The sequence below is a fragment of the Neofelis nebulosa genome, chromosome 1 (assembly GCF_028018385.1).
Source record: "Neofelis nebulosa isolate mNeoNeb1 chromosome 1, mNeoNeb1.pri, whole genome shotgun sequence".
Taxonomy (NCBI): Eukaryota; Metazoa; Chordata; class Mammalia; order Carnivora; family Felidae; genus Neofelis; species Neofelis nebulosa.
Genome location: NC_080782.1, coordinates 162,409,197 through 162,434,330, shown reverse-complemented (window position 1 = coordinate 162,434,330; position 25,134 = coordinate 162,409,197). Strand labels below are relative to the sequence as shown.

Below are 25,134 nucleotides of genomic sequence, written 5' to 3'. Positions count from 1 at the left end.
TTAAGTATTGGTTTTAATTTTTTTTTATTGTGAAGGACTTGGAACATACGTAAAAGCAGACTGAAAGATATATAGGATCCCACACATCCATCATCCAGCTCTACTCCCAAATCCTTCTTAATGCTGCACGATCCTGTAGTAACTCCTGACATGATATAGGTTGTCCATCGTGTAGAGTTTCCAACAGTCTAGTATATGGCTGCATCCCCATGGTGTAGTTCATCGTGTCCCTCTGTCCCTCTTTCTTCCGTGGTTCCTATAAACTGAAAATTGGCTCTAGAGGCTTGATGTCAGCAGGTTTTAGGGGCAGAAGAAGGGGCGAGATTACTCCTAGATATCTCCATCAACAACCATGGGTCCATTAGTTGGTTAGGGATCACAAAATGGTTTCACTCTACCATTTCTTCTAATGTATTATCTGTAACATTTCTCCAAGGAAACGCATGCCTCATCAATGACTTGGTTACCCAGTGGTACAGTTAGTATAGGAAGTCAGAATACATGTTCTTGATTCTATTTATCAATTTTCTAAGTAATGACTGGGTTCCTTTTATGCATCTCATTTTGTACACTTATTTTTTTTAATGTTTATTTTGAGAGGCAGGGGAGGGGCAGAGAGAGACTCCCAAGTGGGATCCATGCTGTCAGCTCAGAGCCCAACACAGGGCTGGAACTTCTGAACCGTGGGATCGTGACTTGAGCCAAGATCACGAGTCAGACGCTAAATGGACTGAGCCACCCAGGCACCCCTTAGTTTATACAGTTAGAACCATTAGCCTGAGAAGGGGTTCTGGGCTTCACCAGCCTGTGCGATGAGGCGATGTCCCGGAACTCCCCCTGTGGACTCCCCCAAGAGATACAGATGCTCCTTCTAGCTCTTCTGCAGGGTCCTTCCAACCGTAGCAACCGTCCATTCCCCTTGGCCCACCACACTTCACCTCCTGCATGTTGGTGCTTGTGCTGGATGCATGTGTGTAAGTCTTACAGCAGGAGCTGTGCATGTGGAGACAGCTCTGCTAGTGGCCATGTTCACGCGCGGACCGTGCTCCTTACCAACTGTATGGGCCAGGCAGATTCCTCACTCCTCGGACCTTCAGGTTCTTCATATAGAAACTGGCAAAAATGTTATCTAACTTGAAGGATTCTTCTGAGAACTAAAGACGGGGAGATTCCTGAGAGATTGAGACGTTATAGGTGCTCAACAAATATGTGTTAGATCTGATTCTTTGTCGCCAACAGCAGAGGACTGTTAATTAGATCTTTGGTACTGGTCATGGCAGTACCTACACCACCACTGTAGGGCCCTAGGTCACGTGGCAGCATTGCAGCCCCCGCCCCCCACCACTTCTCTCCACTCCCCCCTGCTTCCTTCCCGTGCCTTCTCCTCCGCCTCTTTCCATTCCCTCCTCCTCTTCTCTCTTGGCCCTTCACTCTTGCTCTCTGACTCTGTCTCTCTCAGCTCTCTTCCAAACCAATTTCCTGCCTCCCAAAGGTGCAGGGTGGCCCTGCTCGAGACAGAGCAGTCTGATTCTGAAACGCACTTTCTAGCGAGCTGTGTTCCACCCACAACACGACACATCTCATCTCTTCCCTGAGCCCTCACTAGGCTGCCCCATTCAAGACCTTACAACAGAGTCGGCATCTCACGCACCCTGGGCTTGAAGTAGCCATGTCCTGCACTGACCCTCAGTCCACGGAGAAGTATCTACGCTGTGTTTCAACCCATCCTTACAAGCTCATGGCATATTCCATTTGGTTCATCTGAAAAATCAGCTGGTCCCTAAAACCCACTTAGGATTCTTTTTCTTTTTTTTTTTTTTGCACCCCCCTGGTCACATTCTTCTTCCCTTTCTGAGCTCTGCTGTCTCAATCTTTCAAGCACTCCCCTCAAGCCGTCTCACCCACCACACCTTTTCTTCCTCTTCCAGATGAATTGGCTGCTTCTTCTAAAGCAGAGGCACCTATCAGGATGGTTCCTGTGTTCACATCCTATGTGAGCAACCCCAGTGTCTATCAGTGTCTCTCACTGATGACTCATCAATATCTCAATGACTCATCAATATCTTATCAATATTTCTCACCAGTGTCTCCTCAAAGTCTCATTAATGATTCCATCAATGTCTCATTGATGTCTTTCATCAATGACTCATCAATGTTTCATCAATGATATATCAATGACTCGGTGATGTCTCACCAGTGACTCATCAATGACTGTCAATATCTCATCAATGTCTCATCAATGACTCCATCAATGTCCCATTGATGTGTAGTCCATGCCTCTTGTGGATGTCTCTCCTTGCCCCGTCAGAGGTCCCATTGAGGGTAGCATGGTGGGCTGTTAGGAACATCTCAGTCATGAAGACACAAGTTTGGATGTTGGCTTTTCTGTATACTAGTGGGGTTCCCCTGAACCTCAGTTTTCTTAGTGTAACATGGGCATTAAAAGCCTGTGCCCCAGCTTTGTTGACACTAAACAACAGATTTTGTGTCTAGTACAGACGTGTATTAACAAATGAGGGTCAACAAGCATGAGCCCCTTTCCTGCTCTGCCTCTCTCCCTGTCCACAGTAAAGGCTCTTCCTCCATTGTGTTCTAGGGTCCGGTCCCTCCTGGTGCCACAGGTCTGGGCTCCTTTAGCATGGCATTCAAGGCTCCTTGTTTTCTGCTGTTCCCTCAAAGGCACCCCATCCCCTACTAATACCAAACATCCTGATATCTTGAAGGACAGCAAATTGTGTCCTCGGCCCTAGTCCACGAAGAAAATTCCTGCTCACGTGTGTCATCCTCACGGTGCGCCCGAAGTGTCCGTGGGCTGCCCTCCATGCTGAGGCCCGTGCACACTTCTGGATCTTCCTCTCTGTCTGGGAAGGCATTTCCCTGATCCTTATTCCAGCACTCATGTAGAAAGTTCCAGGCCATAGGAAATAAGCTGAGATCTGAGTTCCTCTGTGACCTCATTTGCTGTAAGCAAAGTGAAACGTGATCATTTCACAGAACTGAAGACCCGGAAGAGCTTCTGATTTGGGAAGAACAATTTTTTAAATGGATTTGTATGCATAACATCCATTGCTGTTGGTGATGGTGGAGTCAGTGACTAATGAAAATGTCGTTTGCTGTGATTTTTATAAATTACAGTAAATATGCCAGTCCTCATCCACAGCAGCTGTTGAAATGCAGGCAGCCGTCTGGAGCAGAGGCCAGGGGACCTCACCAGAGCCTCAAGAGGTAGACCCCACAGGTGCAAATTGACACCCAGGAAAACAGTAGTTAATACATTCTAGAATTTGGAGAAAGAGAGAATGTTAAAATAAACGTATGTCAAGCAGACAAATTTGGACTTCTCCAAGAGGATCTGTCACATCAAACAGGAAATAGCTATAAATTACTTGTAATAGTAAAAATCTTGTCATTTATAACCTTTAAAGCAACGGGCTCATTTAACACATCAACTCCTAGATCATAATCTAGGACAGTCAGCCTGGGTATTTATTTCACTTTTAATGTGTAGAAGCCAGAGCCAACCATGCATGGTCCACAAAACACCCCACAGCGTGCCGTCAGCATTTGGAACCATAGAATGAGCCAGGGAGATAAGTACCTCAGCCCAGGGTGACGAATATGTCAAGATATGAAAACCCTTTCTGCTCCTAAAAAGAAAATTAAGACGTGATTGGAAATGTCATGCCTTGGGTAGTCTCATAATGAATAATTCCAAATAAATCCCACCATTATTCTGTTTATTTGTTTTACTTAGAAGCTATTTGAAGTCATTGGAGCTGAAAGTGTGTCTCAACATGCCAAGCGTATTTACTGTATCTTGTAATCATCTTGCTAACCGGTGCGCGGGCAAACAATAATTGGAGTTCTGTGTTTGTTTCAGACACCTCTGCGCATGCCGCCCACAGATGAGAAATCCGGCTCGGAGACATGTTGAAAGGGCCGAAATGCCTTCGCTAAAGATGGACACACAAAGCCATCCTCTGCATGACGAAGATTCGGTGGCAACAAGGTATTTACGATGGTGATGCTCAATGAAGTTTCCGTGCACCCAATAAGTACTTGGTGTTCGTGGATACGGGGTGGAGGAAGGAGAGGAGGGGCGAGAACGCGGTAACCACACCCTCCACGGTGAGGAAGCGCCCGCGGGGGTGGGAGCCCAGCCTACAGCTCACACTGGCAGCTATGCCGGCGTCACGAGGCACGAGGAAGGACACAGCGTTGGTCTCCGCGAAGACACTAACGCAAAGCGGCACGCCGTCCTGTTTCTTTTGATATTCTCTCTGACGGCCTCTGACCTCCGTGTTTTCTCCCCGACTCGGATCAGTCAGTGCTTAACTCTGCCAGAGCCAGCCCCCGGCTCCCGCAAGATGCTGCGGTCTGCACAGCACCTGTGAGTGTGTGACAGATGTGTGCACACACGTGTGCACAGGCAGGCACACACATATGCACACGTGCGTGTTCACACACGCATGCGGGCACACACATACATGCTGTACACACGTGCACATGCATGCAGGCACAGGCACGTACACACGCGCACACACGCGCATGCAGGCACGTACACACACACAGGCACACGTGCACAGTCACAGATGCAGGCACATGCACGCACATTCACACACGCACATGCACGTGTGTGTTCACACACGCACACAGGCACACACACGTGCACAGCCTGGGATGACGCAGCTGTGGCAGCAGCCACATTAAGAATCCTGGGTCTGTTGGTTGGGTGACTTTTCCCCATTTTGCTTTTGTGCAGTCTCCCGGTACGCTTCTAGTGGGGTAACAATTTGCCTCTGTCCAAATGTATGCACGCAAGCTAATTTAGAAAGACCAGACCCACTAAATTTAATCTTAAAAAGAAGCTAACAATTACAAATTAGCTTCAACTGTAAGCAGTTCAACTGGTTCCTTGCATTTGGGTTGCTCTCCCTCTGAACCGAATCCTGTTTTTGTAGCCGTGCCTAGTTACCATAGACTGACTGGCGGTTGCTGATGAGGGAAGAAGAGGGGCTTGAGGACAAGAGAGAGTCTGCAGGTAGAGCTTGGGCACTATTCGGGGCACACGGATAACAATCCCATATTTCCGGGAGAAGAGCGGATACCGCAAACCAGATCATCCAAATCAACAGCCTCCCGCCTGGAGTACCGAAACCAGACAAGCCAAACCGTGCCAGGCCAAGCCGAAATTAGTCACTTTATTTTGGCTGACACGCAACGTTTATATGTGCGGGGTAACACGCTGATCTTTAGGAGTGTGCATGCATCCAGTAAATTGAAGAATTGGATTCTTTTTGTAGCCTAGGTAATTTCTAGAAGCACCAACAACCTATACCTTTAGCCTCGATTGTTGGATTGTTACCGACAAAAGCCTATTTTTGTCTTTTCTTTTTCTTCTTTTGGTGAACTGAATGGATAATGGTCTCAATTCTACATTTTTAAATTATATGTAACTATAGAGTATGGGTTGCGTGTGTTGACTACATATTATTTTAACACATCTGTTAATTTTTAACAAAGTTAATTTCTCCAGAATGGTGGTTAATTTTGAAAACGTCGTGGGCAAAATGTTACAGACTCATCATTCGACTAGCACAACCACGCATCCTGCGTTGGTTGGTTGGAAGACACACGGTTTTAGCTTCATCACCTCTGGAATCTGCACGGACCGTTACCATCAGTGACAACCACAACTGTAACCAGCAGATTTGTTTCCTTGCACGGTGGCAGGTAAAATAAAGGTGCATCCTGCACTAAATAGCATCTGAGGCTTGTTGAAGAAAACGAGTGCACGTGTGTGGTGTTAACCTACGGATAGTCTCTTGTCTGTGTGGTTTGGGGTGAGGACAGACGCGTGTCAACACTGTTCATCCGTAATACTTCTCTAGGTTGGAATTTGTACGAGTGAAGTTCCCAAACTTCAGCACGGTTGTTTTTGTTCTGAGTCTTCTATATGCAAGTGGTTCACACTGGATGGCTGTGTGTGTTTGACAGAGAGTTCCTCTTGCTTTGTCCGTCACCAACTGAAAAGGTTACAAACGAAAACTCTGGGAGAGGAAGAAGCAAGCTGATCCAAACTGGTACCAAATCTGATGATGAGTCAAAAAAAAAAAATCACCAAGTTAGTACCACTGAATGGGATTTATTAATATTTTAAATTTCGAGATGAACGTGTAGATGTGCAGCAAAATGCCATGCTGTATTTGCATTTGTTTTCTGGAAACCTTATGAGGCAACTATTGTAATGCAGAAAAATGTCTACCACTGACCCCTCAGCCGTGCTACCCCGCATTTCCAGCCTGAATTGTTTCTTGTCTCTTCTCAGAGCCAGAAGTCCTGGAGGGGGCTGGGAGCCACATTTAAATATGAGGTCAGTTGGAGGTGGTGTGGGGACAGTAGAGAGAAGAGAAAAAGTATGTTTAGATTTTAAAATCTTTAAACAATTAAAAAAAATTTTTTTTTAATGTTTATTTATTTTTGAGACAGAGAGAGACAGAGCATGAACGGGGGAGGGTCAGAGAGAGGGAGACACAGAATCTGAAACAGGCTCCAGGCTCTGAGCCGTCAGCACAGAGCCCGATGCGGGGCTCAAACCCACGGACACTGAGATCGTGACCTGAGCCGAAGTCAGACACTTAGCCGACTGAGCCACCCAGGCGCCCCTAAACAATTTTTAATGTTTCTTTATTTTCAAGAGAGACAGAGAGGCAGAACATGAGCGGGGGAGGGGCAGAGAGATGAAGACCCAGAATCCGAAGCAGGCTCCAGGCTCCGAGCTGTCAGCACAGAGACCGCCACGGGGCTCGAACTCACAAGCCGTGAGATCATGACCTGAGCTGAAGTCAGCCGCTTAACCGACCGAGCCCCCCAGGTGCCCCTACATTTAAAAAATTGTAAATGATAAGGATTCCGTACAGGAAAAATAGACATGTTGGCCCAGTGCTCCCACACCTGCCTCTTAGCACAGCTTGCCGGCCGGTGGGACACAGGGACCTATGCACACACACGTGCAGTGAAGGCGTCTGTTTGTTTTGCCTCTGGCAGAGATGTGATTCAATGGCCGGGGTCGATGTGGCTTCACTTTTAGCCCCCTCTGCTTCTCCCCTCATCACATCTTCCTGGCAGCATTAACTCACTGCCCTATAGGTAGCATTTAAAGGGAATTACCTATGACTTCAACTATTTGTCCCTTATCGACTGATGTTACACTACAAGGATTTGCATTGAAAGGGCACAAAGAAGGAGCAAGTCGTGGCACCTGGCCAAATAAAAGAGTAATGTTCTGGTGAATTTAGCCTGAATAATTCACTGCTGTGGAAAAGTGGGAAAGTGCAAGGTGAACCCTTTGACCAATAAATCTCTCCTGCCCATGAAGCCCTTATCTGGTCCCCTCCAACATATTCTGCACGAGGAAGCCATCATCGTTGGCTCTGGTTTGTTATTTGTAAACCTTGATCTTCTGCACTTGGTGTCCTAAATATGGATAATTAGCATCAGTTTATCGTGCTTCTGCATATTTTCTCTTCTCTCCAAACATGCACGCTTCTATTGGCTGCCGTTCTGCCACAGAAGATTATGGAGACAGATTGCAGAGAATGAATGTGCTCAACGAGATTAGGAAGGAATAGAAATACCAACTTGGCCAATAAATTCCTCGTGAGAGCCGCTTATCATACAATTACACGTTGACTTGTCTCACACTCTCCCAGCCCCTTAATCCAATGCCCCCCCCAAGAATAAAATTTCACTAATTTCTGAATTGCTGCACACCCCCCTGACTTGTTACCGAGAACAGTTGGAGGGAGAAACGCTGCCGAAAACAACACGTCAAACTTTGCAATAAAAAAATTAAACTTTAAATGTCAAAATGGGCGGGATGAGTTTGGGATGTTGCAAGCCTGTTAGCATCTGTGAATGAATGCACAGAGCCTTGGCACAGAGAGGCATTCAACTTCTGTTTGAGCACCAGATCCTCCCATTGTGCCCCTGGTGGGGGCTCAGAGCTGTATGGGGGGGGGGGTGACTGTGCCCCTGGTGGGGGCTCAGAGCTGTATGGGGGGGGGTGACTGTGCCCCTGGTGGGGGCTCAGAGCTGTATGGGGGGGCGACTCTGCCCCTGGTGGGGACTCAGACCTGTATGGGGGGTGGGCGACTGTGCCCCTGGTGGGGACTCAGAGCTGTATGGGGGGTGGGCGACTGTGCCCCTGGTGGGGACTCAGAGCTGTATGGGGGAGCTGTGCCCCTGGTGGGGGCTCAGAGCTGTATGGGGGGGCGACTCTGCCCCTGGTGGGGACTCAGACCTGTATGGGGGGTGGGCAACTGTGCCCCTGGTGGGGACTCAGACCTGTATGGGGGGTGGGCGACTGTGCCCCTGGTGGGGACTCAGACCTGTATGGGGGGTGGGCGACTGTGCCCCTGGTGGGGACTCAGAGCTGTATGGGGGAGCTGTGCCCCTGGTGGGGGCTCAGAGCTGTATGGGGGGCTGTGCCACTGTTGGGGGCTCAGAGCTGTATGGGGGGGTGACTGTGCCCCTGGTGGGGACTCAGAGCTGTATGGGGGGGGCTGTGCCCCTCGTGAGGCTCAGAGCTGTATGGGAGTGTGGGGCTGTGCCTCTGGAGGGGGCTCAGAGCTGTATGGGGGGGCGACTGTGCCCCTGGTAGGGCTCAGAGCTGTATGGGGGAGGCTGTGCCCTTGGTGGGGGCTCAGAGCTGTATGGGGGGGAGGGGCTGTGCCCCTGATGGGGGCTCAGAGTTGTATGGGGGGGGCTGTGCCCCTGGTGGGGGCTCAGAGCTGTATGGGGGGGCGACTGTGCCCCTGGTAGTGACTCAGAGCTATATTGGGGGGTGACTGTGCCCCTGGTGGGGCTGAGAGCTGTATGGGGGGTGACTATGCCCCTCGTGGGGACTCAGAGCTATATGGGGGGGGCTGTGCCCCTGGTGGTGACTCAGAGCTGTATTGGCGGGTGACTGTGCCCCTGGTTCGGCTCAGAGCTGTATGGGGGGGAGGCTGTCTGACCTGCTGTAGGACGGGACCAAGCCTTGGCTTAATTTCTTTTTTTTTTTTTTTAAACGTTTTTTATTTATTTTGGGGACAGAGAGAGACAGAGCATGGACGGGGGAGGGGCAGAGAGAGAGGGAGACACAGAATCGGAAACAGGCTCCAGGCTCCGAGCCATCAGCCCAGAGCCTGACGCGGGGCTCGAACTCACGGACCGCGAGATCGTGACCTGGCTGAAGTCGGACGCTTAACCGACTGCGCCACCCAGGCACCCCGGCTTAATTTCTTATTATTACTGATAACAATCCGATGCCCCTGAGTGCTTGTGGGCATGTCACTAGACCTCTGTGAGTGCAGTCCCCTCCTTGCTCAGACATGTGTCACACATTATGGTTCCTTATGCACATTTATGTGCAAAAATCAAATCTTGCCCATTCCTTGTCACAGAGAAGCGTGTAACCACGAAGGCTGCCTCAGGGCATCCACAGAGAGAGCCCTCCTGTCCTGTGTCTGTGAATGTTACTCTCCCCAGGGCTTTATAATCAGGTGGGTATTTAAAGAGGCCCATTGAACTCTCCACCAGGCAGTAGTCATTGTTATGACACACCCACAAAAGCCAGGCAACCCCACCAGAGGAACCTCCACGGGCCAGAAGTTATGCTCACTGGAAGAATGGAAACCCAGATCATGTCCTAAAACTGATACATTTGTGCTGGCAGAAGAGGAGAGGCTTTCAGTTCACCGTGAGGAAAAGTAATCGCTGAAGACACTCACAGCAATTATAAACAGTTTTCACGCATAGATCTTGAGGTTGCCTTTGCTTTTTTTTTCTCCAAGTCACGTCTGTTAGGCGTCACCAAGGAGAGGACCTTATACCCAATCCAGAGAAGAGACTCCATAACTCCGGAGAGCTGTTTCCAGGCTCTGAGCGCAGAGACAAACCTGGACAATATTCATTCGGCAAATATATACTGAGCGCCTCCTCTGTGCCAGGACTGTTCTAGAAGGGTGGGGTGTAGCAACACAAAGAATCCCGCCTCGGACAAGCTAATAGTTAAAGTAAGTTTGCCTTTTGCAAACTCGGTGATCTACTGGTTGTCAAGAATTTCCTTTTTCAGAGACAGAGCCAGCCTGGACCTGCCTTCCCTCCTTGTACCTTGATAGGGACAGTGACCCCAGGCCTGCAAGGAAGGCTTCCAGAACCATAGCTACCCACACCTGCTGGAGGCCGGAGGCCCCGTCTGCAGTTCCAACAGCTCAGGCAGGTTTCCCGCATCAACAGTGTAGAAGAAACAAGCACATCTCAGATGTCAGGGAAGTTCTGCTTTCCCTGAACCCTCCTCCTTTCCAAAGCCGCCCGGGGTGGGGGGGCAGGGGGGGCATGGGTCCTGCTGGATGGGGTGCAGGGGACCTGGAGACTGGTTGTTTTCCTTTCCTAGGGGAAAGGTGTGGAGGCTTTGCAGCACTAATAGCAGGGGACTGGGAGCCTTGGCTTCCTCTCGGGCGCTGCCAAGGCCAGCAAGGCTGTAGGCAGGTGTCTCACGGGGAAGCTGAGCTCAGCTACCAGAGCCGGGGGAACCTCCGCGGAAAAGGTACAATCAGATGGGGAGTTAGAACTGGCCTCTTCTCCCCAGGTCCTGTTTCCTGAGCTGGAGAGCTAAAGGGGGGCGGGGGGCAGTGAGAAGGAACCGTTTGCCATTAATCTGGGAACAAACGGCTAACCTCGGTGACTGGTATTTTCGCTTTTCTTTTCTCACTTTTCTCAGTGTGGGGAAGCGCGGAGACCGCGCGGAGCGATTGTGAGGGGCTCTGCTGGAATTTGGCAGCGCGGAGGCTTGGAGAACAGCCCCATGCTGGCTCCCATTCAGCAGGCCAGTTTTCCTCGAGCTTTGGAAGTTTCGCTCAGCCGTGCACTCAATGGCTTCACAAAGCTGATTACAAGCTTCAGCGCATTCCTGAAGGAGCCAAAAGCGACGCAGGTGCAAACGAGCCGAGGGAGCCCCTTATCCCGGTGACAGAATGGGACAAGCTGGGAAAGGCTTGGACCACACAAATCCAAGCTCACCAGGCAGCAGAAAGCCTGCCTTGGGAACCGGGGGTCATTATCCGCCCTATTCAGCGGGGCCCAGGGACCCTGGGGGCCCGGAGGCCAGCCCGCGCGGGAGCGCCAGTGCGCCTTGGGGCTGTGGGGACCCCGCCAGGGCCTGGGGCCGGGCCGGGGCGCCGGGTGGAGGGCCGTGCCTCTGCACCCGCGGCTTCGGTAAAATCTGTGCTCCGACGTGCCCATATCAACACCAGTAGGGACACAGGAGAAAAAGCGCGCCAGACGCAACCGGGTGTGTGGACACTGCAAAACGTTGGCTCATCCAGCGTCCAGACCTCCCTGCCCTGTCTCTGCCCGGCCTGGCGCTGCGCGTCCCCGACGGGCCCCCAGGCCACTGACACAGCCGCAAGGGTCATTCTGCGCCCTTTCTCTCCCAGCCCCTCTTTCCTTTCAGTCTTCCTAGAGACGGGGTCCCGCTGAGCACAGCCCGACGCGGTGCTGTGGGAGGGACAGTGGGGGTGGGGTGGCAGGTCACGGGGTCGCCCCTTCGAACTGCTCTTGGCTTGGCCTCGGATGCCTTTGCTGCGAGACTGATTCCCTGGCAGGGAGGAGGGCCCGGCCTCTCTGGAAGAACGAAAGACGTCCCCCACTCACGCTCAGGGACCAGGGCCGGGGGACAGGGGGCCGCAGGCCGAGGAGGAGGGATTCCAGGCAGAGGAGCTGGTACGCGGACGTCCCCCTGGGGCCGCCACCGGCCCGCGTCAGCTGCGGGGCAGTGAGTCCCCGCGAGCGCGGCGTCTGCCTGGTGCGCGCCCCTCGCTGCCCGCCGCGCGCGGGGCCTGGTGGCGCCCGGGGGTCCCCGCGGGCAGGGCCAGGGCAGGGCGCTCGCGCTGACGCTCTTTTGTCTGATAACTAATTTGAGTTAATGCGATCTTTATGTAAAGCTAACAGCGGATAATTGTCTATTTTCTCGCCAACAATCTCCATCACAATCACTTATCTGGAAACCTGCGCCGGATTAATCGTCATATTCCCGAGATGAGCGTCGCTGCGATCCGCAGCGAGCCCGGGTGGGGACCTGGGAACGCCTCCCCCACGCTTGCGGGCCCGGTGCGTGCGTCACGGCTACTGGCCGCAAGTTGGGGGGCCCGCCGGGCTGGTGCCCACGGGCGCGCACGGCGCCTTCTTCAGGGATCGCTTCTACTTCTACTCGGGTGGGTTGGGGGACGGGGTGCAGGAGGCGGAGGGAGAGGAAGGAGGGGAGGAGGAAGAGGAAGAGGGGAGGCGGGTGGAGGTCCTGCGGGGCTGCAGGGCGGGGCACAGCTTGGGTCTAACTGGGCCTCCTGGTCCACGCGGCGGGAGTCGTCAGCGCCAGAATCAAGTCTCCTGACGGGGGAGAGAGCATGCCCCCTCCCCTTGTTTTCTGCAGAAAAGACATTCCCTCCCTTCCTCTGGGTCGCTCTAGCTTCGTGCCCTGCCCCAGCCACCCGTCACCGCCTTAGATCCCTCCTCCAGAGTCCCCCATATCTGGAAATTATTGGCAATAGTTACACCCCTCTCCCGTGATTGAAATACCCAAGGAGAGAGCCTGAGGTGTGGAGGCACGGCCCAGTGCCGCAATCCCCACCAGGCCCCAGGGTGAGGGGTAAAAATGCAGTCGGGGCCTCTGGGGGAAAGGCGCTTGCACGACAAAGATTTTGTCTTTCTGAGCTGAAGTCAAAACATCCGTGTCAGATGAAACCGCGCGTGGTGGCGGTTCTCTGCGCGCGCGCTGCCGCGCTGTGTGCACTCTTGGGAGACCGAGTACGTGTGCCTGGTGACTTGGAAGTAACCCATTCTGCTTACTTCCACTCCGATCTGCCAGCCAAGGGCGCAGCATCGCAACTTTCCAAAATGGTGTTTCTGGAAAAGAGAAATCCGGTCTGGATTTGTGACAGTTTGGGGCCACATAGAAGGAAGCTGTATGTTTCCCTCTTGGCCGACCCTTAGAATTCTAAAAGGAAAGGCATACGGTGAAATAAAATGCCATAAAATTGTTGTATTTTTAGATAAAGGAGGACCCCAAATTGCCCCCCAAATGGGGCATTGTGAAGTCCTGCTAAAATCCGCAAGCCTTCAATTTTCCCCTCCAGCAACTTGATGAGGTCTCTGAAGGCAGACAAGTAAACCCACCCTCCTGGCCGGCCAGCGCGGCCCCTGCGGAGTTTCCCAGGGCGGCTTTGTGCCGAGGCCTCCGGGAATCACCCCGCTCTCTCTCTCACCTGAATCTTGTCATCTCGGCCATCTTGAAGTGATCCTGGAACAATGCTGGTCCCCGCGGCCCGAGCCGCTGGTCAATCAGGCAGAACGGACCGTGCAGATGGAAGGGGGGGAGGCAAGCGCCGGGAACACTGGGGCCCATTGTCCTGGGCGTTTCAAAGCGCCGAGCAGCTGCACAGACTTGTCGCCTCGGACCCTCGGTTGCCACACTAATGTCATCATTGCAGAACATCAGATTTTGAGCACTATACAGTCCGAATTCATTAGCAGCCTTCTCGGCAAAGGTCTCTCTTCTCCGTGACAAGTTTCAAACTCCAGATCCCCTTCTGTGGGGAGGAGGAGGGGGGCGCTTTGCAAGTGACAACTGCAGACCATCCAGAGTTTCCTCTTTCTGGTGAATTCCAACCTTTGTAACTGTCCTTGGGGTTCAGATCTCAGAAGGACGTCTGACTCAAGCCACTCGGGTCTCGGGTCTCGAGGCTTCTGCATTTTCTGAGTGTTGCTTGCAAGTTTACCGCCCCCTCCCCCCCCCCCCCCCCCCCGCCAGCAGCCAGCGTAACAGGTGAAGTGAATTTAACAGACCGGCGGGCCCCCCCCCCTCCGCCCCGTCTCAGGATAATGAGGTGAAAGATTTTGAAGTCTTTTCTGTAGCTGGAACTCAAATCTACACATTAGAGCAGTTGTGCCCTAAAACAAACAAGTTATTCACACCAGACACGTGCCTTGTCCGGCTACCGAATGGCTACTCTTCCATGCTGCCATCCTGCCTCCTGTCCCCTCACCACCTTGTGTCCCCACCCCCCACCTTCCAGGGTGGCCTCTTTTTTTTCAGAACCTTGTGGGTGGGCGGGTCCCAGGGCCACAGAGGCCTAGGGCACCCACAAACACAGCTCAGCTCTGTCCTCCGGAAGCTTGCCTTCACCTCCCCACCGCTGGCCTCTGTTAATGTGTCCTTCCTCTGCCTCCTTCTAGGAACCCATGCCCTTCATCCTATCCCTTCCTCACCGGGGGCTGGAAGACCTTCCCAGGAAAGGCAGTCAATGTGGAGAAAGGCTCTGGGCCCTTCCCAGCGAGGAGCTGAGAAGCAGATGTGGAGGCCAAGGGTGTGGAAAGGCCAAGGCCTCCCTGGGGGCCCTACAGACCCCCCCCCCAGCCCCAGCCCCGCACCTCAAAGCCTCTCAGGTGCCTCTGGTTTCCTGACAAACTGAAGGTGCAACCAAGTCACATTTTTGTAAACACAAGAATGGCCCCATTTGGTGTCTTGTTTGCTCGGGTGTCTGTCGGGTGAGGGTTGGGGGCGACTCAACTGTAGGTGGTCGCTTTAGGGGCTCCAGAGAATTGACCTAGAACCCTCCTTTTTCTCCCAGGAAAATTCTATGATTTGGGCCTGGACCTTGCGGCTGCTCTTGGAAGTCTGTGCGTGTCTGGGCTCTGGGCCCTGGAGCTCCCCAGCACCCTTGGGGTACCCTCCCCCGCAGGTCCACAAGTGTGTGTGTGTGTGGGGTGCCTGAAGCCAGAGGCAGCTCCTGGGAGATCCTGGCTGTGGTGCACACGATGACAAGTTCCAGGGGGGATGGCGGTTTTGCAGGCTTGGAGTCCCAATGTCTCTCCAGGGTGTAGACAGTGTCTGGTTCATCGGGGCATCCACAGTACGTTTCTGAAGGACTGAAGATGCCCTGGTCACGGGTAGAGCTGATGGCCAGGAAAGTGTCCATGGCCTGGGGTCGGGGGAGGGGCTCTTCCTGGCAGAGGCGGTTGGCCAGCACTGGCCCTGGAGCTCACACACATTCACTTCTCACACACATTCACTCCCACACATGCCTTACACACTCACGGCCCCACACAGCACACGCGCTGTGCCCCCCATTCAGATGAGCACCTAGAGGCTCTCTCTGGAACACCGGCGCGTGCTCCACAGAGCCACACGCGTTCCCTCGTGAGCATCTCCCCTCCCCCACTCGACGCCCCTGAGGGTCCTGCAGTGCAGGCTGGCTGAGCGGGGTGGGTGGCCAGGGAGTCCTGGATCCCCCTGGGGGAGAACCACACACCGTGAGGAATACTCTGTTAGATACACACACAGGGACGAATGAACGAATCTCTACAGAATTCAACAAATAGGGCAGTCGAGGAAGGACGAGGGTGGGTTGTTCCTGGATCCTTTCCTTCTGAGCTATCAGAGGGGACGCCTCCGAGCTTGCTAGAGTGGGCGCAATTACCACTTTGTTCCCGTGGGTCCCACCTCTGCTTTCTCCCAGGATATTCTGCCCTGACGCCCGCTCACACCGCGGTGACCCAGAGTGGGGGCCGCCGGCCAGGTGTGGCCCGGAGTGCACAGAACGGGCCGTGGGGGCACACGGCGGATGGGCCAGCTTTCAAAGACGTGGTGTGAAAGGAGGCACGTGAAATATCTCCCTGGTCCTTTAAAAATATTAATTTCATGTGGAAATGATTGTATTTTGGATATATTGGGTAAAATAAAATACATTTTTGAAGTTAATTTCTTCTTTCTGCTTCTTTCACTTTTTAAAAATGTAGCTTTTAGGAAATTAAAAAATGTTTTAACATTTATTTATTTTTAAGAGAGAGAGAAACAGAGTGCAAGTGGTGGTGGTGCAGAGAGAGAGGGAGACACAGAATCCGAACAGGCTCCAGGCTCCAAGCCTCCAGCACAGAGTCCGACGCGGGGGTCGAACCCACGAACCGTGAGATCGTGACCTGAGCCTAAGTCAGACGCTTAACTGATGGAGCCCCCAGGAGCTCCTTAGGAAATTTAATATGACCTGTGTGTCTCCTAGTTGTGGCTTGCTGGCTTTCCCACAGATCCTTCCAGAAATGGAGGAGGAAACTGCTGAGCATGAGGTTTAGCAGGAGGCAGTGCAGACCCTCCGGGTGAAAGTTGCTTTTGTGCGTAACCTGTCATTGAGGCCTCTGCTTCTGCGAGAGGGGAGCACGGTGGGGGCAGGGCGGTAGTGCATTGTATCTTATTGTCTGGTTCATTTTCTTTCCATCTTGACTTTAATTCCGTCTAATTGCTGTATTGTGATCTCAGTCAGCAATCTGAAATGAACTCTCAAGTAACTTCTGAAGACTCTTGTTACAAATGTTGGATCGTGATGAAGTCTAAATGACAACAGTTTACTCCCTAATGTCTACAGGGCCTGAAGTAACCCTTTCCTGTAATTTCTAAATTTCCGGTCAGCTTTGGGTACTCCTCCTGCCTTCTCTCTCCCCTTGCGAGACATTTCCACCTCCACCCCCCACCGCCACTTGAGACAAACAAAGAGGGAGCTGGAGCCAGAATTCACAGCTCCCCAAACGCTTTCTGCCGAGCAAGAATGGAATTGCTTCCAGACTTGTTTACTCCTGTGATTGACGTGTAGCTTTAAAAGTTTCTGAGGTCACACCTGGGTCAACAACATCACAATAAAACATATTAGCAAACACTTTTTATTTTATTTTTTCGACATTTTTTTATTGTAAAGAAAGCATTTGAAAACGGTCTACCTGAACATTTTAGAGACAAGATCTCTAGAAATAAAGTTACGATACTTAGAAATTATATTTCTTCTTCTGATGACAGCAAGAAAGAAGGGGTTGTCCCGAGAAGGTGGTTTATAGGAAGTTCCGAGTGACCGCCGTGCGAACACTCTACGCGTGCTCATACTTGGAGTGCACAGGTCGTGTTTTTACATATTTACTGTGAGGATCATACAACTAGCAAAGAATCGATGCGGTAAAAATGTGAGGCGAGCCTACTTCACCAATAAGTTGGAAGAATCTACTAAATACTTTGGGGTCAAATTTAAAACTTGTGTTGATCATAGAAGGCTCTCCTCTGGCCGACTGGCAGTGTCCATGTAACGTTCTATTTGGGGCACAATTAACTTTAAGGGAAAAAGAAAATGCAGAGTACCAGAGATGATCAAGGTTTTGTCGATAAACTGACTGAAATGGTTTATTCGTTGTATTAATTCCTTGGAAAATATCACTCTTGTTATCTGAGGCTTGTGTTCAGTTAATAAGAAACCGATAGAAAGACTTAATTATTTACTCTGCCTGACTGGTTTTTAAAGTTTCCAGGGAAATAACTAAAAATGTAGCCTGTATCTTGCTAAAGAGCCATCGACATCCACTAGAAGCTCAGGCCACCTCACTCTGGATGTGGCATATTTATTAGTACGACAGGCAGTTTATTTCCAGGATGACTCCTGTCCACTGTCATTGAACTTACTGGGGTAACCAGAAGAAGCAAACTGGAAGAATTTAACCTGTTTAACTGCTCTTCTAGTCTTTGGAATCATCTCAGAGTAAAAGAACCAAACGTGATTAATGAGCAGCGAGGACCCATCCGGTCACATGGCACCCAACAATTAAAATCCGACACTCCAGCCAAGTTCACTGCCGCCGTGTTCTTGTTTATTTAATATGCGACTTGCATGGCCTCATTTGCTTCCTCATGTTATAAAACTAGACAGACTCTCATTCACTCTCCTGTTTTTCTTTTTCCCCTAAAGACTCTAATGGTTATATACTTTCAAATATTTGCAGACAAGATATTCTGGATAAATCATCTAAGATTAACTAAATTAGGTCAACGTCCATGCAGGGCCAGGGAGATAGTCCCTCGTGTTCAAATTATCTGGTGTCAGCTATATTGATTGAAACAGCACTGCCGACCGAAAAAAAAAAAAAAAAGAAAAAGAAAGAAAGAAAGAAAGAAAGAAAGAAAAAGTCTTATTACAAGATGTCTCAAAAACAGATAAGAGAGCAACGAAGCCCTCTCGTAAATGAGGGGCCTTATCTAGATTTTAATATGGTGGTAAGCAAATTGTACATGTTTTTGCAAGTTAGACAACTTATATGGGAAGCAGACATTTCTGAAGTTTCTCTAATTCTAAGCCAGTCACTGTAGTTTGCATATCTGTCCATGGTTCGTGGGGTCTTTGTTCTTCTCCTCAAAATACGATCCATAGAAAGGCTGAAATATTACCACATTCAGGGCACATTGTCTGGATTGTTTAACCCTTTCTAGGACAGACAGAGAGCCCGAGGCTGATGGCACCCGAGGGCGTCTGTGTGAGGGCCCTTCTGCCTGTCCGCTCACTTTCCATACCGGGCTTCACACACCGTTTCTTTCTTTCTGGAAACTGCTGATCATACTGATGAGATTCCTTGTAATAGGACGCAAACAAGAGTTGGGGAAGAAAGTTCTTGAGCCTTTCATCTAGAGGCCACACTGCTGGAGTCAAGACAACAACGCAGGTGACTCTGGCGGGCCATAGCCTCCAGACCCGTGTCAGAGGTGAATCCGTGCCCGTTACGGCTCCCCGTGATGAACGCTGTCCTGCCCAAGCTCACAGCCTTGTTCCTCCCGCTGCCACTGTAGTGTATGTATTATCACGCCAGACAGTTAGTAAGTTGATGATGTGATATAATTAATAGAATGGCTGTTGGTGAATATATTTCAAAACTACACACAGGCTAGTCTAATAACTAGGGGATACCGTCCCACTTAGAAATCACTATTTTTAGGGGCGCCTGGGTGGCTCAGTCGGTTAAGCATCCGACTTTGGCTCAGGTCACGATCTTGGCGGTTTGTGGGTTCGAGGCCTACGGCGGGCTCTGTGCTGACAGCTCAGAGCCTGGATGGAGCCTGCTTGGGATTCTGTGTCTCCCTGTCTCTCTGCCCCTCTTCCCCACACTCTCTCTCTTTCCGTCTGCCTCTCTCTCTCAAATAAGTAAACATTAAAAACATTATTAAATTCACTATATTTGGAACATATTTCTGAGCGGCAGTCACGTGATAGCCATTATATTCAGGTGTCTCTGGCGTAAACGTACTGGCTCAGGCAGTAAGTTGTAATGAAATATAACCAAGAAGAAAATGCAGCCTGAAAGTGACCGCTGTCGAGTGCATTCTGGGAGGACAGTGAGCCCTTTGCAGGGGATGCGGCAGGCGCTCCGATATTGTAGCAAGCAGCCCCGGGGGTGGGTATGCATTCTGGACAAGCAGGTGCCAAAACAAAAACAGAAAAGCAAAATAAATCAGAGTTTGAGGTCTGGAATAAAGAATTTTTTTAATTTAAAATACCAAATTCTACTTGAGGACGAGGGCTGATAACCAACCGCCTGGGGGAGCTGACACCCTGCCCTCTGGCCCCCTGAGTGTGGCAGCCGCGTGTCGTCCAGGCAGGCGCCCCAGGACCACTGTCGCATAAGAGTGGGTGGAAGCCAGCAAAGACTCAACCCAGCTCATGACCCTTCGTGCCCGTGCTCACCCCACAGAAGCCTGCGTTACAGCAGACTTGACTCCGTAGTTTTTTTTTTTTAATGTTTTTGAGAGAGACAGAGACAGAGTGTGAACAGGGGAGGGGCAGAGAGAGGGAGACACAGAATCCAAAACAGGCTCCAGGCTCTGAGCTATCAGCCCAGAGCCCGACGCGGGGCTCAAACTCACAAGCCATGAGATCGTGACCCGAGCTGAAGTCGGACGCTCAACCGACTGAGCCACCCAGGCGCCCCTGACTCCGTAGTTTTGAAGACTGGTCCGCAATATGCCTGGTGTTCCCACCACAGACATGCATCCAGCCGAAGGGCTTGCTGTCCCTCTGGCACTTTACCTGGTGTGGCCTTTCCTAAGCTCTCTGGCCATTCTGCATCTAGACCCCCACGTGCACCAACACGGGGTTGTGTCTGGGAAGTAGGACGGGTGCCCGAGCTTTCTGCACACCCTTCAGCTTGCCTGGTGAAGCCCCTTCCCACTCTGGAAGGGCAAGAGTTTGTCCCCTGCCTCCTGCCACCCCGACAGCGCCCCTCTGTGAGAGCAGGTGGATAGAAGAGTGTCCTCTCCGTCCACGAGCCCAGCTGCTGACTGCAGCTCCTTCCTCCTTGATCTGAGCAGGCCCCGGGGCTTGGTTCATGTGCTTGTCTCTCAAGGAGGAAAGATGGCACGCCAATGGAGGGGTCCTGCCAAGCTCCCCCGCGAGAACATCTTCCTGCAGACCCGTAGCTTCGTCTTTTGTCTTAGCCGGTACCTTCACTGGGGTCCATTCGTAAGCTGCAACGGTAGCTTCTTTTCTCTCAAAAAGAAGGCAGAAGACAACAGGGTAGAGTTCAGTTCCATGGGTACTTATTAGACGCCTATTGTGTTCGTGGTGCTCTGCAAGGTGCAGGATACAAAACTGAAAAAGATCCTGGTTATGATCCATGTTCCGAAGGAAGGAAAGAAAGAAAGAGAGAAAGAGAGAGAGAAGGAGTGGGAGGGAGAGAGGGAGGGAGGGAGGGAAGGAAAGAAGGAAGGAAGGAAGGAAGGAAGGAAGGAAGGAAGGAAGGAAGGAGAGAGACACACACAGAGAGAAGTAGACCAGGTAGAGACAGGGAGAGAGAAACAAAGAGATACAGAGTCACGGAGAGACAGAGAGAAACAGACGCAAAGACCCGAGGACACAGGTAGGGTCACTGCAGGTGGACAGCGGGTGGCTGGGGCAGCGGCAGCAGCATCAGGGCCACAGGAGGCAGGTGGTCATGCTTTTAAGGTGCTGCAAGGAGGCAGGGTCGTGTGTTTTTCCTCACGCGGTTCAGGGGGAGGAAGGCATGAGGTCCGCCAGCTGGGGCTGGAGTTTGCTGAGCAAGGGGTTCATGCAGGGCTCAGTATAGTGGCCGATCACCCGGCCGCCCGGTGCCACAGGACACAGGACATGCCACAGGACAAGCACCACACAGTGCACTCAGGTGCACGAGAGCTATGCAGACATGAGATTTGTTGGGTATGAATAGTTTCCTAGGCCTTTTTAGTAAAAAAAATAAAATTATCAAAATTGATGAAATGTAAAATTCTTCTCCCACTCTGATGGGCTTTTCATTAAAACTGGGTGATAAAAGGGGATCCTTGGGGGCGCCTGGGGGGCTCAGTCGGTTGAGCCTCCGACTCTTGATTTCAGCTCAGGTCATGATCTCATGGTTGTGGGTTCAAGCCCTGTGTCGGGCTCTGTGCGGACAGCATGGAGCCTGCTTGGGATTCCCTCTCTCCCTCTCTCTCTCCCTCTCTCTGTGCCGCCCTCCACTCTCTCTCTCTCAAAGTAAATAAATAAACTTTTAAAAAGTGGGTGATAAAGGTACAAATACACAATTAATGCTTACATATTTATAGCTGTCATTTTTTGTTGATTTTTCAAAGAATTGAAGAAATGAAAACTGAATGACTCTATAGAGTTTGAAAGAGACATCTCAATACCTTTCATATTCTGGTCTTGAAAAATATTTCCATTTTAATCTTGTTAAGGCCGCACTTGAAAATGCCAGGACTTAACAGTTAACACACACTTGGAGAAAACTTTGTTGCATCCTTAATTTGTACACAGGGAAATGGTGTATCCATTCAAGATGAGGTTTTCTTTCTTTCTGATTTAATTGGTGGGAGATCAGTTGCAAGACGGAGGGAAGGAAGGAGGGACAGTGGGTCACAGCCTCCCGCGCAGACTGGATGGCTGCTCGATGCCCAAGGCCTGCCGTGTGCAGAGCGCGGGGAGGAACAAGGGGCGTGAGCTTTGGGGAGCAGCCCGGCTAGGACATGACTTGTGTCCCCAAACAGACATGTAGAAACCCTAACCCCCGGAACCTTGGAAGCTGAGCTTGATGGGAAACTGGGTTGTTGCAGATGTAATTAGCTGAGGCGTGGCCAGCCGGGAGCAACGTGGCCCTCCTCTAACTTGACTGTGTCCCCGTAAGAAGCAAACATGGGCAAGAAGGCCACAGAAAGTGCAGAGACCGGACTGGTCTCCTCCCACAGACTGCCCACAAACACCAGAATCCGGGAGGGGGCAGAGGGATTCCCTGCAGTGGATCTCCAAGGGCACATCCCCCCTGGCACTTTGACTCGGGGCTCCAGGCCTCCAGAGCAGGGAGAGATCACACCATGTGTGCACTCTGGAGCCACGGCCCAGGGACACCGACCAGCGGGACCGCAAGGACAACGGTCCCTCCTCACCTCGCTGCCCGCACAGGTGCTGGTTCCTATGCAAGGTGCAGGCCCCAGGCGCTCCCCACTGAGGGTCCAGGAGAACCGGTCCACGGGGCCACGGGGACAGGTTCGGAAGCAGGCGCTTCCAGGGGCCCCAGAACAAGGGCAGTTTGCAAAGGTGGAGCAGCGTGCAGGGAAACCAGGAGGCTGGTGTGGGGCCCACCTTCCCACCCCCAGGCCGAGGGATGGGGGGGCAGCAGTCACCAGACCCAGGTCGGCGGGGGCAGGAGGTTGTGCATAGAGAAGCATGAACCTGCCCTGAGAGCTGGGCAGCCGGGCAGGTGGTGGGGGGAGGGGAGGGGCACTGGGCAGAGATGGGCCTGCCTGGTGGGTGCCCAATCTTGCTTCTGTGTCTGTACAAAGCACGTGTGGCCTCCAAGTCACCTCTGCCTCCCAGGGGAAGGGGTGGGGACAGATCAGCAGGCCGCATGGGGAGGGGGCCCCACAGCACAGTGACGTCTTCTCCAGAAGGCAGTACAGAGGGATGTCGACCCAAAGTGCCCACCCAACTCTCCACTTCACTGGGATTTGCGAGCTGACTCAGTGACTTTTTTCATTTGCTGATGAAGCCAGTGGTTCCTCTGGAGTCCCGACCCCCCATTTGGTCACTCTTGGCCGGGGTCAGCCCGGGCACCTGGGGAGCAGCAGACACGGTGTGCGGCCTGTGCTGATAGCCTGATGTCCCTGGTGCTGGCGGGATGTTGCATCAGGCCGTGCGGAGGGGAGTCCTCGGTGGGACCCATTTCAGCTCTGACCGCACCTGCGCAGGGCAGTGTCACTGCCTGTCAGTCCCCGCATCAGCTCCAAAGCTGTGGCACGTGGGCGGGTCCCGCCTTGGACTTATTCTAGCGCCCACACTCAGGTAGGTCTTGGAGCCTGTGATTCCCCCTGGGGCCGCGGAGAGGCTCAGGCGTGTTTTTATCCCGGTGCCCAGAGCCCCGCAGGCCCCCCGACCAGCAAGCCCCTGGCGGACCCTTCTGCTAGACTCCCAGCAGCCAGGACGACCTCAGCAGACACTCCCACCGCCGCTGGTCCATGGGGCCTGGCCCAGGGTGGGTGCGAAAGTGAGGCCCGCTGTGCCAGTTCAGATGGCAGCATCTTCAGGAGGTGAGGGACTGTCCCCAGTTCACTCCCAGTCCTCCTCTGAATGCGTGGGGTGAAATCTTGCAATCTGAATCTGAACGTAAAGAATAATAAATGAGAAATGAAATCAAAACTCCTCATATATCAAATGCACCACTGCGAGGGAGACAGGACTTTAAATGGATTCATGTAGACACATTTCAAAACGGGCAATTTGGATATTAAAACGCAAACGCTATCAGTGGCTTTGGGGAACGAGGCCAGCTCAGCTGGCTGGGGACAGGCCACTGCACACCCCTTCCCCCAGCCCACTCGCTCAGATGACCCCCTCAGCCAGACTTGCAGCATTGCCTCACGATCCTGGGTTTGTTCTGTGTTCCTCCCACCCCTTCGGGATGGGACCTTTGCCTCAATTTGCCTTATTTCCACAGCACTGAGTACAGTGCTGGTGTAGGACTTGACAGGGGTGGGGGAGGGGGTAGCAGGGAAGAGAGGAAGAGCGAGGGGAGTGAGGAAGGGAGGGGGGAGAAGAGGGGGAAGGGTGGAGGGGGAGCAAAGGAGAAGGGGAAGAGAGAGGGAGGGGAGGGAGAGAAAAGGGGAAGGAAGGGAAGGGGAGGGGAAGAGGGGGAGGGGAAAAGAGGAGGGGAGAAAGGGGAGGAGAGGGGAAGGGGAGGGAGGGGGGAAGAGAGGGGAGAGGGAGTAGAGGAGAAAGGAGAGGGAGGGGAGGGAGGGGAAGAGGAGGAGAGCAAAGGAGAGGGGAGGGGGAGGGGAAGAGAAGGGGGAGGGGAGTACAGCAGGGAGAGTATCTGGGGAGTGATGCTTCCAGACTCCACTGTGGGAGCGCCTGGCTGTCTCTGGGACACAAGGGAGACCTGCTGCACTCCCGGCATCCGACTGGGCACAGGCCAGGCCAGCTTTCCCTGTGACGTGGCCGCAGGCCCTCCCACAGACTGCTGGCGAGGCTCTTGCAAACTTTTCTTTATTGTTTTTATTTTCACCGTCCCTTAACTTCGGTCTCTAGGAAAAAAGACACTCTAGGGGTGGGCTGAGGACGGGCACCAGTAAACAACTGAACAGTACAACGTGGTTCCTCTGACCTTACGGGACGGCCCACCCGGGGAAGGTTCGCAGACAGACACGGGCCACATCCACCTGCACGAGAGCCACTTCGGGGAGACCGGGACATGGCCAGTGCCTTAGGACTTTGCCCCTAACGGGGGGCACAGGGGTCTTTGCCTTGTCCTGGTGCAGACTCACCAACACCTAGTCCCTGGTCGAAGAATCTGGCACCGAGAGCCGGAACTCTCCAATTCAGCCGCTTGGGCTATGAAGCTCTAAGTTGGGGCAAAAAGATTCTCCAGTCAAGGGAAATGTGTTATTTTACTTTGGATAAAAAGATGGCAGGCCCAGCTGTGGACGGCTCTAACCTGACCACATCTCTGGGCCCGGCTGCTGTGGGGTGTCCACGGGACGGACGCGGGGCCTGACCCAGCCAGCGCCCCCGGGGACCCATGTGTAATGTGGTGATTTTCGGGAGCTGGGCAGTGCTGGCTTCTCCTCCAGGATGCATTTGCGCTTAGAAACGGAGCCATCATTCTGTTCTCTGAGGAGTGGTGTTGAAGACAATTACTTAGGGATGTTCCAGAAATTCCCAAATACAAAGATTAATTATAGTCATTTTTAGATTTCATGAAAACAGTTGTTTAAGAGAAACGGCCATAAAACTGCTT

At 52.2% G+C, this 25,134-nt stretch overlaps 1 protein-coding gene across 5 annotated transcripts in view; it reads left to right on the top strand.

Moving 5' to 3' along the window:
• LOC131519405 (uncharacterized) overlaps positions 1 to 12,251 on the top strand; it is a 344,031-nt gene extending 331,780 nt beyond the window's left edge. For 2 of the 5 annotated variants that reach the window (XR_009265618.1, XR_009265619.1), the window contains 2 exons: positions 3,881 to 4,009; positions 10,766 to 11,338. Coding sequence is in view for 2 of the 5 variants with exons in the window: in XM_058742434.1 (XP_058598417.1) it covers positions 3,985 to 4,009; positions 10,766 to 11,523 (783 nt within the window). In the remaining 3 variants the exon portion in view is untranslated. Of the gene's footprint in view, positions 1 to 3,880; positions 4,010 to 10,163; positions 10,353 to 10,765 lie in introns of those variants that run through there. The other 3 variants (XM_058742434.1, XM_058742424.1, XR_009265620.1) reach the window with 2 other exon arrangements.
• Positions 12,252 to 25,134: the final 12,883 nt, after the last annotated feature.